This window comes from Papaver somniferum, unplaced genomic scaffold (assembly GCF_003573695.1).
Source record: "Papaver somniferum cultivar HN1 unplaced genomic scaffold, ASM357369v1 unplaced-scaffold_18, whole genome shotgun sequence".
NCBI classification, from domain to species: domain Eukaryota; kingdom Viridiplantae; phylum Streptophyta; class Magnoliopsida; order Ranunculales; family Papaveraceae; genus Papaver; species Papaver somniferum.
Window position 1 is genome coordinate 7,423,291 of NW_020627707.1, and position 17,476 is coordinate 7,440,766.

At 37.8% G+C, this 17,476-nt stretch overlaps 1 protein-coding gene across 1 annotated transcript; it reads right to left on the reverse strand.

The window, feature by feature from the left end:
- Positions 1–8,952: 8,952 nt before the first annotated feature.
- Positions 8,953–9,661, reverse strand: LOC113337991 (BTB/POZ domain-containing protein At3g56230-like). Its single transcript, XM_026583518.1, has 2 exons — positions 9,530–9,661; positions 8,953–9,390 (listed from the first exon to the last, which is right to left on the reverse strand). Exons 1-2 carry the CDS (start codon positions 9,659–9,661, stop codon positions 8,953–8,955), a joined length of 570 nt encoding a protein of 189 aa, XP_026439303.1.
- Between the last annotated feature and the right edge of the window lie 7,815 nt (positions 9,662–17,476).

Here is a 17,476-nt window from a genome sequence, read left to right on the forward strand (position 1 = left end):
AAGGGAAATAGTGACATTGCTACGTAATTTGCATAACTATCTTAGGACGTTGAAGGGAAATAGTGACATTGCTTCATGAAGACTACGAGTCTGAATTATGCAACCTTTAACTACTTCTATTATTAAATTATAAATTATAAAAGAAGATTGACAAGCAATCGCCTAATTTCATTTCCTTAATTTCTGAAAAATAAAAGACTTAACTACTTGACATCAGAGAAACCTTGTCAACTTCCGCTCTAGCATCCACCGTACTGAAGTTGATACCTCAACGAAGTGTTTTTCCCTCAAGCATGTAACTACGGGAGTCCATAGATCCTAACAATGTCACCCCACTTCATGTTTTCTATTTTTCACTAGGCTTGAGTGCAACAGTACCTTGTGACATGTATCATCAAATGTGCGTTTCTTATTGAAAATTCTTCAAAAGCAGGTGACCAAAGTATCTCCTCTTTATGGTTCCGTATCAACTCCAAGGCAGCAACTTTTAATGTCTCATTTGAACAAATTTCTGAGATCTCCAGCACTTCAAATGCATTTGACAAATCTATTAAATTTAGTATACGTTCTTCGCAAAACTTCTCCAAATATGGAATTGCATACTTATGAGATGCAAGTGCTAGAGAGTAATAATGCATCTCAAACTTTTCCTTGGCCAAATTTCCACAGTAAAGTAACTCCAAGAAGGTCTTAAGCTCTCCATGATTGAACTCGGGTAAACATATGGAGTCAATCTCTGCAGCTTTGCATGTATCCGATGATAACATATATTTGAAAACCTCGGATTTAGTTGCCTGCATTTTAACACAAGGAGATTCAAAAATCTATTTCAGGGAAAGAATATGGACTAACACACTACATAGTTATCTCAAGGTAGAGTAGTTAGCATGCTGGGCACCAGAGAGAGTTGCACATATATACTAACCAACAAAAATTTATGTGCAGGTATAGACGATCCATTGCTAGGCTTGACTTGAATATCCGAATGACTTTCCTCCGTAAATGCATCAGCTAAAAGATAATTAATCCACTCTTCTTCTCTTTGTTTCATTTCCTCTTTCACTTGTTTTATTTCTTCCTCTGTTGCTCGTTGTGCTTCCGCTTTCACTTGTTCTACTTCCGCTTTCAATTCTTCTATGAGCGCTTTCATTTCCTTGATCCACCGTGTAGCAACGTCCGTACCCTAAAGATAACCCAACATGGAAACAAGTTATAAGGAACTGAATAACGAAACCTAATTACATGGATGACAGATAAAGCGATTCACGTACAAATGAAAATGCATATTCAAGTTAAACTCTTTCCTCTCAACCATTGACTAAAGGCTCAGTGCTTACCCAATAGTCTGAATAGCTAATAGTGCTTCCTGACTTATTATTGGTTTCGTCCATCATGATGTGGAATTCCTCGTAACAAGGATTGCATACTGCAAGATCATCTAGCGGCCAATGTTTGCTATTAAATGAAGCTTTTCGCTTTCTACAAATAGAACAATTCATTCTGTCTCCTCAAAGTTGCTTGGTGAGTTTATGGAAGATGAAGAGAAGAAGTCGAAGATTTTGATCAAGTCGAAGGTGGTAATAACTTATTTTTCTACGCAAAAACATGCTATATAAGGGATTGATCGAGCCTCGAGGGAGGACATTGCGCATTCCATTCAAATTAATGTGTTTGATCTTTGTTTCCTTTCTCCCTTTCATTTTGCTTTATTTCTTTCCTTCCAATTCTTTCTTTCTATTCTTGGAGACAGAAAGTGATTTTGGCAGATTATCTTCCACAGAAGTTCTGGAGATATTAAACTTCTATTTATATGAAAACGAAGTACAATATTCAAAGCATAGAAATAGGAAATACATATCCGATCCTAGTATATAGTCGGAGTAATCTGTTGGAGACCAGACGAAGTACTTGGTTGTTAAACAACTTCCTGTGTTGACGCAGTTGAAGTAGTCTCAATTGGTAGCTGTTGATGACTTGTGCTGACACCCTCCCTCAAGTTGAACCGGAGTTGGCGGATGTTCAACTTGTCCCTTATGTGCTGAAATCGTCGTGAAGAAAAACCCTTCGTAAAGATGTCAGCTAGCTGGTCTCTGGTGCATATAAACTTGACATGAAGCTGTTTACTTGCCACTCTTTCACGTACAAAGTGATAGTCAATCCTTATATGTTTAGTGCGCGCATGAAATATAGGATTGGCTGTGAGATAGATCGCACCTAAGTTATCACACCATATGGAAGGAGCAGAAATTCGAATACCCAATTCTTTCAGCAAGGATTATATCCAAATGAGCTCGGAAGTTGCAATTGCTACCCCGCGATATTCTGCTTCTGTGGATGAATTTGAAACAGTTTTCTGCTTTCGTGCACTCCATGAGATCAGATTTCCACCAAAGTAAATGCAGTAGACGCTCGTAGACCGCCGATCATCCAAATTGCCAGCCCAATCCGCATCCGAGTAGGCATGAAGGGAGTAGTCCTTTTGAGGCTTGATGAACAATCCATAGTCAATTGTATTCTTCCGGTATCTCAAAACGCGGTTGACAACTTCCCAGTGTTCTACATAGGGTTCATGCATGTACTGGCACGCTTTATTCACCGCAACGGAGATATCCGGCCTGGTGATATGTAAGTATTGCAAAGCACCCACTACACTTCTGTAAAGTGTAGGATCTTCAAACTTCTCAGTGCCCAATTTTTGAAGACGTGAATTAGCAGCAAGGGGAGTGCAGAATGGTTTGATGCCATCGAGTTTGGTTTTGTGCAGCAAGTCAGAGATATACTTTCTTTGCGTAAGCACTAAATTGGGACCCTGACGAAGCACTTCAATTCCGAGAAAAAATGACAGTTCGCCCATATCCTTAACTGCAAAGGCATCACTCAAATCAGAAACGAGTTTGTTAATCACCTTTGAATAAGAGCCTGTTACTATTATATCATCGAGATATATCAAGACATAAACAATGGACTTGCTAGTAATCTGCACAAACAATGAAGAATCAGCATGCTGCAAAACCAAGTTGCAGAAGATGATTGCTTAGCCTTGAAAACCAAGCACGAGGTGCCTGTTTGAGTCCATATAAGGACTTGTGCCATCTGCACACATGATTGGGGAAATTAGGATCTGCGTAGCCCGCTGGTTGCTTCATGTAGACCTCTTCTTACAAAACCCCATGCAAAAACGCATTTTCAACATCCAGTTGACGTAAATTCCATCCATTCATCACAACAATGGAAAGTACGAGCCTGATAGTGCAGGGCTTTATTACTGGAGAAAATGTCTCATCATAATCAAAGCCCTCTTGTTGGTTAAAACCCTTTGCTACAAGACGAGCCTTGTGCTTCTCGATACTGCCATCTAGTCTTCTTTTTATTCGAAAAACCCATTTTGATCCTACCACATTCATCCCATCTTCATACTTCACCAAAGAGTAGGTACCCTTGCTTATCAATGCATTAATTTGAACATCCATAGCGTCCCTCCATTATGGAATCTTACAAGCCTGTGAATAGCAAGTAGGTTCCATGAAATCCCCATCTTGTAAAGGATGTTTAGTTGTTGTTAGACACAACTTCTGAATTTGTTTTGTTATGCCATCTCGTGCACGAGTTACCATTGTATGTCTTGGAACCGGATCAGGCTGCTGTGGCTGAACTAGCAGATCAATTGACGGTGACAAGGCAATGGCAGGAACCGCAGTGGATGAACTGGAAGCTTGCTGTGTTGAATCTGAATGAGCCGCTGCAGTTGAGTTGAGTTGTGTAGCACTAGCAGATTGTTGTGGTGGATCAGAACGTGATCCGGCAGGTGAATTAAGTTGTTGAACTGCTGCAGGAATATGTTGTGGTTGTATTGGAACTGGTGCAGGCTGTCTGAAAATCGGAGAAGCAAGAATATTCGTACTAGTGCAATTAGTTTGCTGACAAAGCTCAGGTGCAGGCTTCCGAGGAGGAGAGAATGGGAACGAATATTCTTCAAACCTGACATGACGTGAGATGTATTCTCTATTTGAAGGCTGATGCAGACACACATAACCTTTGTGTGCTGAGCTATACCCTATAAAAACACATGGTAGGGATCTGGGTTCTAGCTTGTTGGAATTGTATGGACGCATGCATGGATATGCTAGACAACCAAAGACACGAAAAAAATTATAATCTGGCTTCTTATTGAATAAGAGTTCTAGAGGAGTTTTAAACTCAGTGGAAGACTTTGGAATCCTGTTAATGAGATATGAAGCAGTTGTAAAAGCCCCAGACCAAAATTCTTTAGGCATATGCGCCTGAAATAGAAGAGCTAAGCCACTTTCAGTAACATGCCTTATTCTACGTTCTGCTAGACCATTCTGCGCAGACGTATGGGGACAGGAAAAACGATGCTGAATGCCACAATTGTTTAGATGAGATGTAAACTCTTTATATTCAAGAGCATTATTTGACTGGAAAACAAGAATTTTATGACCTGTTATATTTTCAACTTGTTTTTGAAATTGGATAAAAGTACCTAAAGCATCAGAACGATTCACCAAAGGAAACACCCATGTGTAATGAGAAAATGCATCCATAAATAGCAAATAATAACGAAAACCATGTATAGATAGTTGAGGGGAAACCCAAATATCACTAACAATTAAACTCAGAGGTTTATCAAACAATGTTGAACTGACATAAAAGGGAAGTCTCTTGCTCTTGCTTATGTGACAAGAGTGACAAAAATCAAACTTTTTATTCAAAACAGAAAGGGAAAAACTGTTGATTATTTTGGAGACAGTGGAGAGCATTGGATGCCCTAAGCGTTGGTGCCACACAGGTAAACTGGCAGATAGAAAAGACTGTGGAGATTTTGTTTGATTGATGCCACCAACCCCATCGAAGATATAGAGTCCATTCTCATTCCTCCTCTTTAGCAGTATTGCTCCTGTGAACTTTTCCTTCACAACAAAAAAGTTTGTGTGAAACTCAAAGAAAACATTGTTATCTTTGCAAAATTGATAAACCAATGGAAGATTTGTTTTGATTTTAGGCACATGATATATATTATTCAAGAGGAAACACCGTGTATTATGAGTAAAGGTAGCGTTACCAATATTTGCAATCTGCAGGCCATTACCATTACCAATCCTAACTTGGCCAGTTCCTTCATACTCATGTGGGATGCAGAGATTTTGAATATCAACAGTCAAATGGTTAGTCGCACCAGTGTCAGTGACCCACTGCTGTTCAGCTGGACCTCCAAGCAAGGGAATATAAGCTGCAGGTGGTTTTTGCTGGTTTGGATTTCCTCTTTCATAGCTCCACCAACAACGATCTGCTGTGTGATTACGCTTCTTGCAGATCTGATAGATTAACTCTCCTTGAGCATTGTTCCTCTGTGGTTGTTGTGGACGAAGATTGTTTTTGTTGTTGTTTGGTGGAGGTGGTCCTCTGGGTTGATTGTTGAATCCTCTTGGTGCATTCCTTCTTGTGGAAGCAGAGCTAGAAGAAACAATATTTGCAAGAGGCTGTTGAATCTGAGATAGTTGATGTTCAAGCCTCATCTCAAAGGTGAGAAGATGAGTGGTGAAAGTCTGAATATCCATTGTTTCAGCAGTGCTCAAGGTAGTAACAATCGGGTCATAAGCCTGATTTAATCCATTGCAAATGAATTGTTTCATCTCATTAGAGGGCACGGTGTATCCAGTTGCTGCAAGTTGGTCAAACAAACGCTTAACTTCATTTAAATAAGCTTTCAAAGTCTTATTACCTTTATTCAAGTTGTGCAGCTGTTTTTTCAGATTCATCTGGTGAGCAAAAGTTTTTGGTGCAAACTCCGACTCCAGTGTATCCCATATCTCTTTTGCGGTTTCTAGTTTTGCAACCACGCTGAGTACTTTAGGTGTCAAAGTTGAATTCAACCATCCAACTATCAAAGAATCTTGTGATTCATATGATGTAAAAGCAGGATTGACATCTTCACTTTCTGGAAGTGTTCTTGCTGGTTTTTCTTTAGAGCCATCAATAAACCCTGTAAGATCATATCCCTTTAAGATATGCTTGAACTGAGCCTTCCATAATATATGATTGGTTTCTGTATGTTTCAAAGTCACTAGGTGATGGATTTGAACTTGACGAAGAGTATTTGTAGTATCTGCCATTCTTTTTTGTTGGTTTTTTTTGGGTTTGTTTTTTTTTTTTGGTTGTTGCGGAAGCTGTGCTTGGATCGAGAGGACTGATACCAAGACAGAAAGTGATTTTGGTAGATTATCTTCCACAGATTTTGTGGAGATATTAAACTTTTATTTATATGAAAACGAAGTACAATACTCAAAGCATAGAAAAAGGAAATACATATCCGATCCTAGCATATAGTCGGAGTAATCTGTCGGAGACCGGACTGAGTGCTTGGTTGTTAAACAACTTCCTGTGTTGATGCAGTTGAAGTAGTCTCAATTGGTAGCTGATGATGATTTGTGCTGACACTTGGCTCATATTTCTTTTTTTTAAGCAATATTTTGGTTATTCTTGCATATTATTATCAAATTTATTTTAAATATAGGGAAATTCGAAAAAGTGGGACATAATTAAGACGGCGTCACAAATAAAACTCGAGTAAAAGTGCCAGCCACATTATTTAACTTTTTACATTGGGGTCCTTAGTTGGCCCATTTATTTATGGCATATTTTGATTTTGGGTCTCAATTTTGTGATCAGAGTTGCATTTGAGTCCCAGAAAGTTCCAAATTAGAATTTGGGTCTCAAGACCATCGTTGACCGTTTAGACAGTTACCAAAATAATTTTAATTTTAAAAAAAATCAAATTAATTTCTATTTGGTAAACGCCATCCATTGCAGTTAGCATGTCAAACGCACGTGCAACTTCACAGCTGCTCTCGGGAGAAAAAGAGTTCCGGACTTCATCGTTTACATTTTTTTTCCCCCGGTCCATGCCTCCGCCACCTCCACCTGCAAAAGATGAAAAGAAAAAATTGCAAAAATGACATACCGTGAAAGAAAGTAGAATAAGATATGTTAGTGAACCAGGCAAGAAGAGAATAAAAGAAAAAAAATAAGAGAGGAAGTGATGAGGTAAATTTGGTGATGACGGTGGGGATAAAGACAAGAAGGGTATTAACAGAGATGAAGATCTCAAAAACTAAATCATTGACTGCTCATACAGATGTGAAAAAGATTAAGTATATTAGGAATCTTTAATCTTAGCAATAATAACCTCAAGACGACCACTTACCCGATTATGAAATAATTTCTGAGATCCAATCAGTTCGGAGAGAAATCCCCAAATCTCCTTTACCCTAGATCAATTAATCGTTATGTATAACAGATGCTTTAGTGGCAAAGTTAGTAAATAAATTTAAATTAAACGGACACCGTTACAGTCAAGACGGTCAATTTTGGTCCTGGGACCCAAACTCTAATTTAAAACTTTCCAGAACCCAAATGCAAAACTGGCCACTTTTTTTGGACCCAAAATCAAAATATCCCTTTATTTATTTATGTGCGCCCTGCCGCCACCCAATCCTCCTTGGTACATCCACCATGTTATCAAAAGAGTGGAATAACTTACAAGGAACATGTAGGAAACATGTCGCCTATACGAGTATTAAATGAGTCTGAAATAGATGATTTCTAATTGGGAACATTATTCGCGTTCTTCGTGTTCTTTTTTATTTTGAGCAACAATTTCTTTATTTCTTGCTAGAATTATAATATATGGATCCACACAGCGAACTACGTTTTTCGTTCGAGCTCCTTTGGGTTTATCTTTTGTAGACATCGTTGAAAAAATGAATCGACGATGTTTTGATTTTACGATTCACGACGACGATGAGTTGAATTGATGAACGAGGGAAAAAAAAGTTTTTCCTCCACAATCAGGAGAGAAGGGAAGAGCACGAGAAGAATAGTTGAAATGGGTTGAAATGTTTTTGATTTGGTTTTTTATTTTCTTTACATGAAGGGTATTTAGGTAATTTCAATGTCCTATAGGGTATCCCTTAACTAGTGCCCTTGGATGGGTATAAATTGTTGGCCCCTAATTCCTTTTGAATGGCCCCTATAAATGCTAGGTTAATAAACTTATACATAACCATCTTTTATGTTTGGAACGGTGGTATGAGTTGTTTGGTGTTTGCTTTTTATTGTCTTCACTCAGATCTTTGTTCCTTTTCATCGGTCTCCTTTTTTTTCTTTGTCGATTATATATATTGGGTTGAGGTACCCTCTTAAGTAGTTTTTTCAATAAATCCTTTCTTATTGACCGATCAAAAAAAAATGTTTGGATTGTGGTGTCTCAGCAACTTCTTATTTTTCAATGAGTTGTTTTTATAGACCTTACTATTACTGAGTCTAAATTATGCGACCTTCAACTATTTCTATTAAATTATACTCCCTCAGTTCCATTTTACTTGATGTTTTAGAGTTTTTTTATGTTCCAAAATAGATGATAGTTTTAGTATTTTTCTTATATTCTCACTGATTTGCCCTTGCTTTGGAATCATACAATATCATTAATTTTTATTGTAATCAATACTCTATTTTTAAATCTCCTCTAGTTTGGTAGTATATCCCAAATAAATTATTAGGGAATTGATAACTTTCTCTAAAATCTATAAACTAAAAACTAGTCATTTAAAATTTTAAGAAGAATTAATATGAATAAAATTGGAAACATTTTATTCTTTATGGTATGTTTTAATCTCCGTGAAAATTCTACACCGTCAAGTAAATCGGAACGAGGGAGTATAAAAGATTGAAATAGATAACATTTCTGTGTCAATGTCCAACAGATATTTGGATAAAACCCACATAACTTGCAATGATGGAAAAAAAAAACAAAAACAAATAGACAGACAGACAGACAAACAATCGTCTAACCCTATTTGCTTAATTTATGGCAATAAAAAACTGCTCGACAGACACCGGAAATATCTTAAAGGAGGAGTCGGTAGATCCTCAAATCTAGAATTGAGTGCAAGAGTACCTTGTGATATGTACCACCAAATGTGGGTTTTGTATTGCAAATTCCTCAAAACTAGGTGCACATATTATCTCTATTTTGTGGTCGATAATCATCTGCAATGCAGCGACTCTTAATGTCTCATTTGCACAAATTTCTGAGATCTCCAGCACTTTGAGTGCATTTGACGAATCTATCAATTTTAGTATGTGTTCTTCGCAAAACTTCTCCAAATGTGGAATTGCGTACTTATGAGATGCAAGTGCTAGACAGTAATAATGCATCTCAAACTTTTCCTTGGACAAATTTCCACAGTAAAGCAACTCCAAGAAGGTCTGAAGTTCTTCATGATTGAACTCAGGTAGACATACAGAGTCAATTTGGGCGGATTTGCATGTATCTGATGATAACATATGTTTGAAAACTTCAGATCTAGTTGCCTGCATTATTTTCAACAGAATGAATACAGAATATCAACATCATTACAATTCAGGAAAGGAATATAGCTAGACTACAGGGGTTAATTACTTATGCCCCTGTAGTTGGCATGCTGCTAGATAGAATTGTACATATACTAACCAGCAAAAATTTATGTGCAGGTATAGAAGGTCCATCGCCAGGCTTGACTTGAATATCCGAATGACTTTCCTCTGTAAATGCAGCAGCTAATCCACCAAGATAATTTATCCATTGTTCTTCTCTCAGTTTCATTTCCTTTTTCGTTTTCTCTTTTGATCGCTCCCCTTCCAATTTCACTCGTACTACCTCCCCGTTCGCTTCCGTGATCCACCGGTTAGCACTATCCCTACCCTAAGGGATATGACAAGAAGTTGTTATAAAGAATCGGACTCGATCATCGCAACATATAAAAATTATGAATAGTCAATTAACATCATCTCAAAATTCTCAACATTCCACAGGATACACGCACATAGTCCCATATATATATATATATGTGCACGTATTGTTTTTTAACCAAATCGAAAAGAACAAATCCTTAATCACACCACTAATCTTACAAGTTTCAACATGTACGATTTACACTAAAAACAGTATTGCTTAAACAAATTGTTGCGCTAACGAAGAAGGATAAGCAAAAAGCTAGTAGTATATGATCAGGAAAGGTATTCCCCACAAACGAAAATGCAAACTCAAGTTAAACTGCTTCCTCTCAAACATTAACCAAAAGATTCAGTGCTTACCCAGTAGGCTACATAGCCATAGGTTCCTGATTATTTGTTTTGTTCATCAAGTTCATCATGTTGTTGAATTCCTCATAACATGAACTGCATACTACAACTCCATTGCTGAGCGAATAGCTATAATCACACTTTAGTGTAACATTATTCCTTTTACAAATAGAGCAAAACATTCTTGACGTCTTATCTCCTCAAAGTTGCTTGAATTTGATTCCGGGAGATGGAGAAGAACAAAAAGAACTGAAGTCGAAAAGGGTTCTCAAGGAAGATTTATATACTGAAGCTTAGTCGTGGTTATTAATTACGTAAACCTATCTTTCACTCCACATTGCCGTTTCAATATCTTTAGCAAATTCTAGATAGTGGATACTGAAAAGTCTAGAGTAAATCTACTCATCTGTATGTTATCCAAATTAAACGCCTAGGGTTAGTGAAGTTGGATAATTTTTTCCATTTTTTGATTTGCCTTTACAAATTCTACTGGAGGAGTTATACACGCTAAGATGGTGGTGCGCGCATTCTGTGCTAGCTATGCTTAGCCCATTTTTAGGAACTGTGGGTTTGGCGTTCAAAAACTGGAACAGCGACTCAAACGAGAATGTGTTGTTTCCTTATGCATCGTAGAGGCTTATATCTCTACATAAAATGGTTCTGAAATCTACGGAGAAGGGGTGAAGGTTGAAATCACGACCACTTTTATCCATCTCTACGACTGAGCCACTTATGTGCAGTCTAACACTCCAATGCCCAGCCTAGAATTTTGTGCATTTTCAACTACTGTACACAGTATACTCACACTGCACGAAGCACAAGGTGGTAGACGAGGCATTGTTCTCGTCCCCCCATGGGGTAAAAAAATGATATCTTATCTTCCACAACAGTGAAAAGTGAACATAAAATAGTAGTTTTATATTACTAATTTCTGTAGTACTTTATCAAACTAATTTCCCAGATTTTTCATATAAAAATTTCTGAAACCGCTGATCTGGGTAAGAATCGAAATGACGAAGAAGAAGAAGATGATTAGTGTTCGTACGGAAGCTGGGAGTTATGGAGTTGCTGTAATCAAGTTTCCAAAGCCTCCTGTTAATGCATCATCTTACAAGAGTAAGTACTTTTTCTATTTTCTACTTAAATTTGTAGTGATCTTTCCGGGTGATTGATTTAATCCCCAGAAATTGATAAATGGGGGGAACTTATATTTTTGCAGTTATAGAAGAATTGAAGGAGAAATATGTTGAGGGAATGGATAGAAACGATGATGTCAAAGCTGTAGTTCTGACCGGTGAGGGCGGGGGATTTTCCGGTAGCTTTGATTACATTATGTTTCAGAAGAGACAAAAGACTGGTAATTCGTAGGTGTGTGCTTAGCCTTGCATGAGATTTTTATTTTAGAGTGTAATTAGTGATTTAGTATTTTGATTTGGCCAATATGTATTGAGCAGATCCGAAAAGCCAACAGTTGCTTCTATAAGAGGACTTGCACTTGGAGGTGATATAGAAGATTTCTGCTAAGTTGCATTGTTGTCTCATTTGGTATATTGCAAATTTTATGTTTTTCACTTCTGGTGAACTTGTAAATGTGATACTAAGAGCACTTGTCTTTGTCTTGGTTGAATGTAACAGGGATGCCATGTACGAATTGCAATACCAAAAGTTCAGCTTGCCTGGCCAGAGCTGACACTTAGAGTTATTCCTGGGATGGGAGGTACTCTTTGATTTAAGTTTATGAATACAAAGCCAAATGTTGAGGATTTCAATTAAGCGACTATACATAGTGTAATTTAGTATTTACTCACTGAAAAAACTGATCGATATTATCTAGGAACTCAATGTCTTCCAAGAGCTATTGAAATGATGTTAGTAAGCCTTGTGTTCGTATCACTATACTTGGTTGTATTGGTTACTATTTCAAAATTGATTTCTTGCGGAACGCTTTTTTCACTGTATTGTGTTGGAACAAAGGAGAATATTTGGTTTCTCTATTTATGATTGGCTTACACTGCAAGAAAATATTCTCTAGATATGTTGCTATCTATACGAATGTGTGGCATGTATAGGATATATATATACACGTCTTGTAAAACCTCCATTGATAACAAGAAACCCTAATCATTCTTCTCCCGTGGACGTAGGCTATAGCCGAACCACGTTAAACTGTGTTTCTTCTTTAATCTGTTTTAGTTAACTGCATAACATCTTATGCAGATCCAATATTGACTGCATAACATCTTATGCGTACCAACATGGTATCAGGGGATCGTTAACGATCCTGGCCGTTTCTATGTAATCAAGTTTCGTTTCTCTGTGTGTTTACTATGGCAGAATCAGATCATAATACTAGTTTGCGTTTAACCTCTGTCTTGCTGAATGATGTCAATTATGTCAGCTGGTGTAGGGCTGCTGCTCTTGCACTTGGGGGTAAAAGAAAGTCTGGGTATATTGGTGAGAATAGTACTTGTCCAGATGCTAAAGATCCAAAGTATGAAGATTGGATTGCTGATGATCAACTGTTTCGCACGTGGCTTCTCCAGTCGATGGAACCACATATTTCGGAAATTTTCTCGTTTTCAGAATCTGCAAAGGATTTGTGGAAGTCTGTTGCTAGTCTGTATGGCTTACGGAATAATGTTGCTCGGGTGTTTGAGCTGAAGCGTGAGATTGCTGAGGCTGCACAAGGTACGAAAAGTTTTACTGAGCATTTTGGTTATTTAAAAAGGAAGTGGGATGAACTGGATACATATCGTCCTCATACAACTGATGCCAAAATTCTCTTAAAGAGGGTTGAGGAGGATAAATTTTTTGATGTGCTTAGTAGCCTCACATCAGAGTATGAATCTCTTAGAAGCACTATTCTCATGAGTGCTGAATTGCCAAGTTTGTCTAGTGTCTGTGCGACTGTGCAACGTGAAGAGACACGCAAGAAAGTTATGAATCCTGTTTCTAAAAGCATTGTAGACCTGGATGCTGCTGAATCCAGTGCTCTTCTGAGCTCCAGAGATGATAAACGAAGAGCCATGCCATTTGATAAGGACAAGACTTCTCGTGCTAAGGGTAAGAGAGAAGTTTTTCATTGTGATCATTGTAATAAAACTGGTCACACCAAGGATCGTTGTTGGGATATTTATCCTCATCTTAAAGCTAATTTTGACAAAAATAAGCTTGCTCGAGCTGCTGTAGCTGACAATTCATCCTTTACCATAGACCAGTTGAAGGATTTCTTTCACCAGTTGGTAATAAGAATGAGCGCAAGGCCAACCATACTTCAGGTAACCTGCTAGCCTTTCTTACTACGCCTGTTTCCAACCGTCATTTGGATTATTGATTCAGGAGCTACAGATCATATGGCAAATGATCCTTCGTCAGTTCATGCATTTATTCGCAGCTCTCATAAAAATGTGTCTGTTGCTAATGGCTCTACTGCTCCTGTGGGCAGTGGGAAAGTGCATTTTTTTCCAGATTGTCCGCCATCTAATGCACTTGTTGTTCCCTCGTTTCCTACTCATTGTTATCTGTTGGTCAAATCACTAATTCTCTGAATTGTGATGTTACATTTACCCCTACCTCGGTCATCTTTCAGGATCGAAAGACGAAGAAGACGATTGGTAGAGGCATCTTTTCTCATGGATTGTACCTGTTACGCTCTAGTGACATGGCATGTCTCACTCAAGATCAACTCCGCAGTTTCTTTATCATCAAGACTTGGACATCCTTCCAGTCGTGTTTTGTCTAGGATTTTTCCCACTTTTCTGTTCAGTCTCAAGTCTGTGATGTTTGCCAGTTTTCTAAACAATCTCGTTTTCCATTTCCTAACTCTGTGACTCGAGCTACAATGCCTTTTGAATTAATTCATTCTGATTTATGGGGTCCTGCTCCAATTGATGCTTATGATGGGTATAAATATTTGTTATCTTTATAGATGATTGGTCACGTGCTACATGGATCTATTTACTCAAATCCAAAACTGAAGTTTCATCTGTATTTGTGGATTTTCATTGTATGATACGCAACCAATTTGATGCACAGGTTAAAATTTTAGATCGATAATGGCACTGAGTTTGTCAAAGGCCTCTTCCAGGTTATTTGCGTAGTCATGGTATTATCCATCAAACTAGCTGTGTTGGTACTTCACAGCAAAATGGTGTTGCTGAAAGGAAACTCGTCATATTCTGGAAACAACCGTGCTCTTATGATTCAGATGCATGTTCCAAAGAAATTTGGTCTCATGGTTCTCTGACGGCCACTTACTTGATCAATCGTCTGCCTAGTCGTGTGCTTGAGTTCAAATCTCCATTAGAGGTTTTAAAACATCATCAGCCTGCATTTCTCATCTAGAGTTTTCGGTTGTGTGTATGTACATTTACAGGCAAAGCATCGTGATAAACTGGATTCACGGGCAACTAAGTGTGTGTTCTTTGGTTACTCTTCTACAAAGAAAGGATATATTTGTTATCATCCACCCACTAGAAAGCTACAGATTTCTCGTGATGTTGTGTTGATGAAACAGTGGCTTATTTTCAGTGTGATTCTGGCAGTCGGTCTCAGGGGGAGTGTTATACAGATTTGGCCCACTTCCAGTTATTAATGAGATACCTACTGCAACAGATTCCCACAGAGATAATGGTGATGGGGTAGAGTTGGTGGACTTACCTACTGCAGTGTTGGATGTGCATAATGAAGCAGTTCATGAAGAAGCTTCAGACAATAATGTTAATGTTACTGATGATAATACAGGACTACAAGATGTGCCGCATCAAGTTCCAGAAACTGAGGTTATGGTTCCACAACCAGTGGTACCAATTGTCAGAACCTCAAGTCGTGAGAAGAAGGCTCCAAAGAAATACAAATATTTCTTTACATATCATTCCGCTGCGTATCCTATACAAGCACATTTAACTTATGATCATGTAGGTTCTTCACACTCTGCATTTCTAAGTGCTATATCCAGTCATCAAGAACCTAAAAATTATAATGAAGCAAAGTCTAATCCAAAATGGAGGGCACCAATGGAGAATGAGTTACGTGCCTTAGATGTAAATAATACATACAGTATTGTCAAGTTGACTCCCGGGAAGAAGGCTGTTGGATGTAGATGGGTGTACAAAATTAAATACAGAAGTGATGGAACTGTTGAGCGTTATAAGGCAAGATTAGTGGCAAGAGGTTTTACTCAGAGATATGGAGAAGACTACACAGAAACTTTTGCACTAGTTGCAAAGATGAATACTTTTCGTGTTCTTATGTCTCTTGCAGTTAATAAAGATTGGAAATTGTTTCAAATGGATGTGAAAAATGCATTCTTACAAGGTGATCTAGAAGAAGAGGTGTATATGAGTATACCACCTGGACACCCTCGAGAAGGAGAGAGCAATATGGTTTGCAAGCTTAAGAAGGCAATATATGGTTTAAAGCAATCACCACGTGCATGGTATGCAAAGCTAAGTTCAGTACTCATCCAGAATAAGTTCAAAAGGAGCTCTGCCGATTCTTCCTTGTTTATTAAAAGAAGTAATCTTGGTACAACTATAGTTCTAGTGTATGTTGATGACCTTGTGATTACAGGAGACAATCAACAAGAAATTAGAAATCTTAAAGCAATGCTTCATTCCAGATTTGACATCAAGGATTTAGGAATACTGAAGTATTTCCTGGGATTAGAAGTTGCTTACTCAAAGAAGGGTATTTTTCTGAATCAAAGAAAATATGTGTTGGACCTGCTGAAGGCTACAGGAAAAATGGGAGTAAAGCCTTGTGATACTCCTACATAAATTGGCAACAAACTTGATAATGATGGTGATGTGTTAAGTGATATTGGGTCATATCAAAGGTTAGTAGGCAAGTTAGTTTATCTCACTGTTATCAGACCTGACATAGCACATGCAGTAAGCTTAGTCAGTCGTTATATGCATACACCTCGTGTTAAACATCTGAATGCAGTAACTAGGATTCTACAGTATTTAAAAGGATCACCAGGAAGAGGAGTTTTGATGACAAAGAATGAAGCCTATTCAATTTCTAGATACTGTATAACAGCATATTCAGATGCTGATTATGCTGGATGTCCAGTTGATCGTAAATCAACTACAGGGTACTGCATATTCTTTGGTGGTAATCTGGTTACATGGAGAAGCAAGAAACAAAATGTTGTTTCTCGATCAAGTGCTAAAGCAGAATACAGAGCCATGGCTTCAACAACTTGTGAGATTGTTTGGCTGCGAGCATTACTTAAAGATTTGGGTTTTCTGTCACCTCAGCCAGCTAAGATGTTTTGTGACAATCAAGCAGCGATACAAATCGCATCAAATCCCACCTTTCATGAGCGTACAAAGCACATAGAAGTGGATTGTCATTTTGTTAGAGAGAAGGTATTGGCCAAAGTAATATGCACTCCCTTCGTTTGTAGTCATCAACAACTGGCAGATGTTTTTACAAAGGGTTTACCTGTCAAGCAATTCAATGGAATTCTATCCAAGTTGGACTCCATTGATATCTTCGCACCAACTTGAGGGGGAGTGTTGGAACAAAGGAGAATATTTGGTTTCTCTATTTATGATTGGCTTACACTGCAAAAAAATATTCTCTAGATATGTTGCTATCTATACGAATATGTGGCATGTATAGGATATATATATACACGTCTTGTAAAATCTCCATTGATAACAAGAAACCCTAATCATTCTTCTCCCGTGGACGTTGGCTATAGCCGAACCACATTAAACTGTGTTTCTTCTTTAATCTGTTTTAGTTAACTGCATAGCATCTTATGTAGATCCAATATTGACTGCATTACATCTTATGCATACCAACATATTGCTTATTGAGCGAGTGTTAAAATTATTTGTAGATGTCGAAGACAACAATGTCTGAAGAAGGAAAGGAACTTGGTCTTATTGTCTTTTATGTTTAGGACGTTCAAGTAGCTAATCACGGTTTGTGTCTTGGCATCTTCTTATCAATGAGTTATTTGTTTAGACCTACGTAGAAGACTCTTATTAGTCTAAATTATGCGAACTTCAACTATTTCTATTGAATTAGTAAATTGTAAAAGATTGAAATAGAAGTCGATGCTCCTAACATTTCTATGTCATTGTCCATCAGATATTTGAATAAAACCCAGGTAACTTGCAATAATAAAAAAAAAAGACAAACAATCGTCTACCTCTATTTGCTTATTTTCTGACAAATAAAAAAACTATCCACTAATCGACCCTGGAGAAACCTTGTGCAAACTAGAATTGACCTCTTAAAGGAGGAGTCGGTAGATCCTCAAATCTAGAATTGAGTGCAAGAGTACCTTGTGATATGTACCACCAAATGTGGGTTTTGT

What these genes read in the sequence shown, in the direction of transcription:
- LOC113337991 (XM_026583518.1), bottom strand. Translation starts at nt 9,661, where the DNA reads ATGAAACTGAGAGAAGAACAATGGATAAATTATCTTGGTGGATTAGCT. An exon ending in CTGCACATAAATTTTTGCTG is followed by an intron (nt 9,391 to 9,529) that starts GTTAGTATATGT and finishes AAAATAATGCAG; the next exon opens with GCAACTAGATCTGAAGTTTT.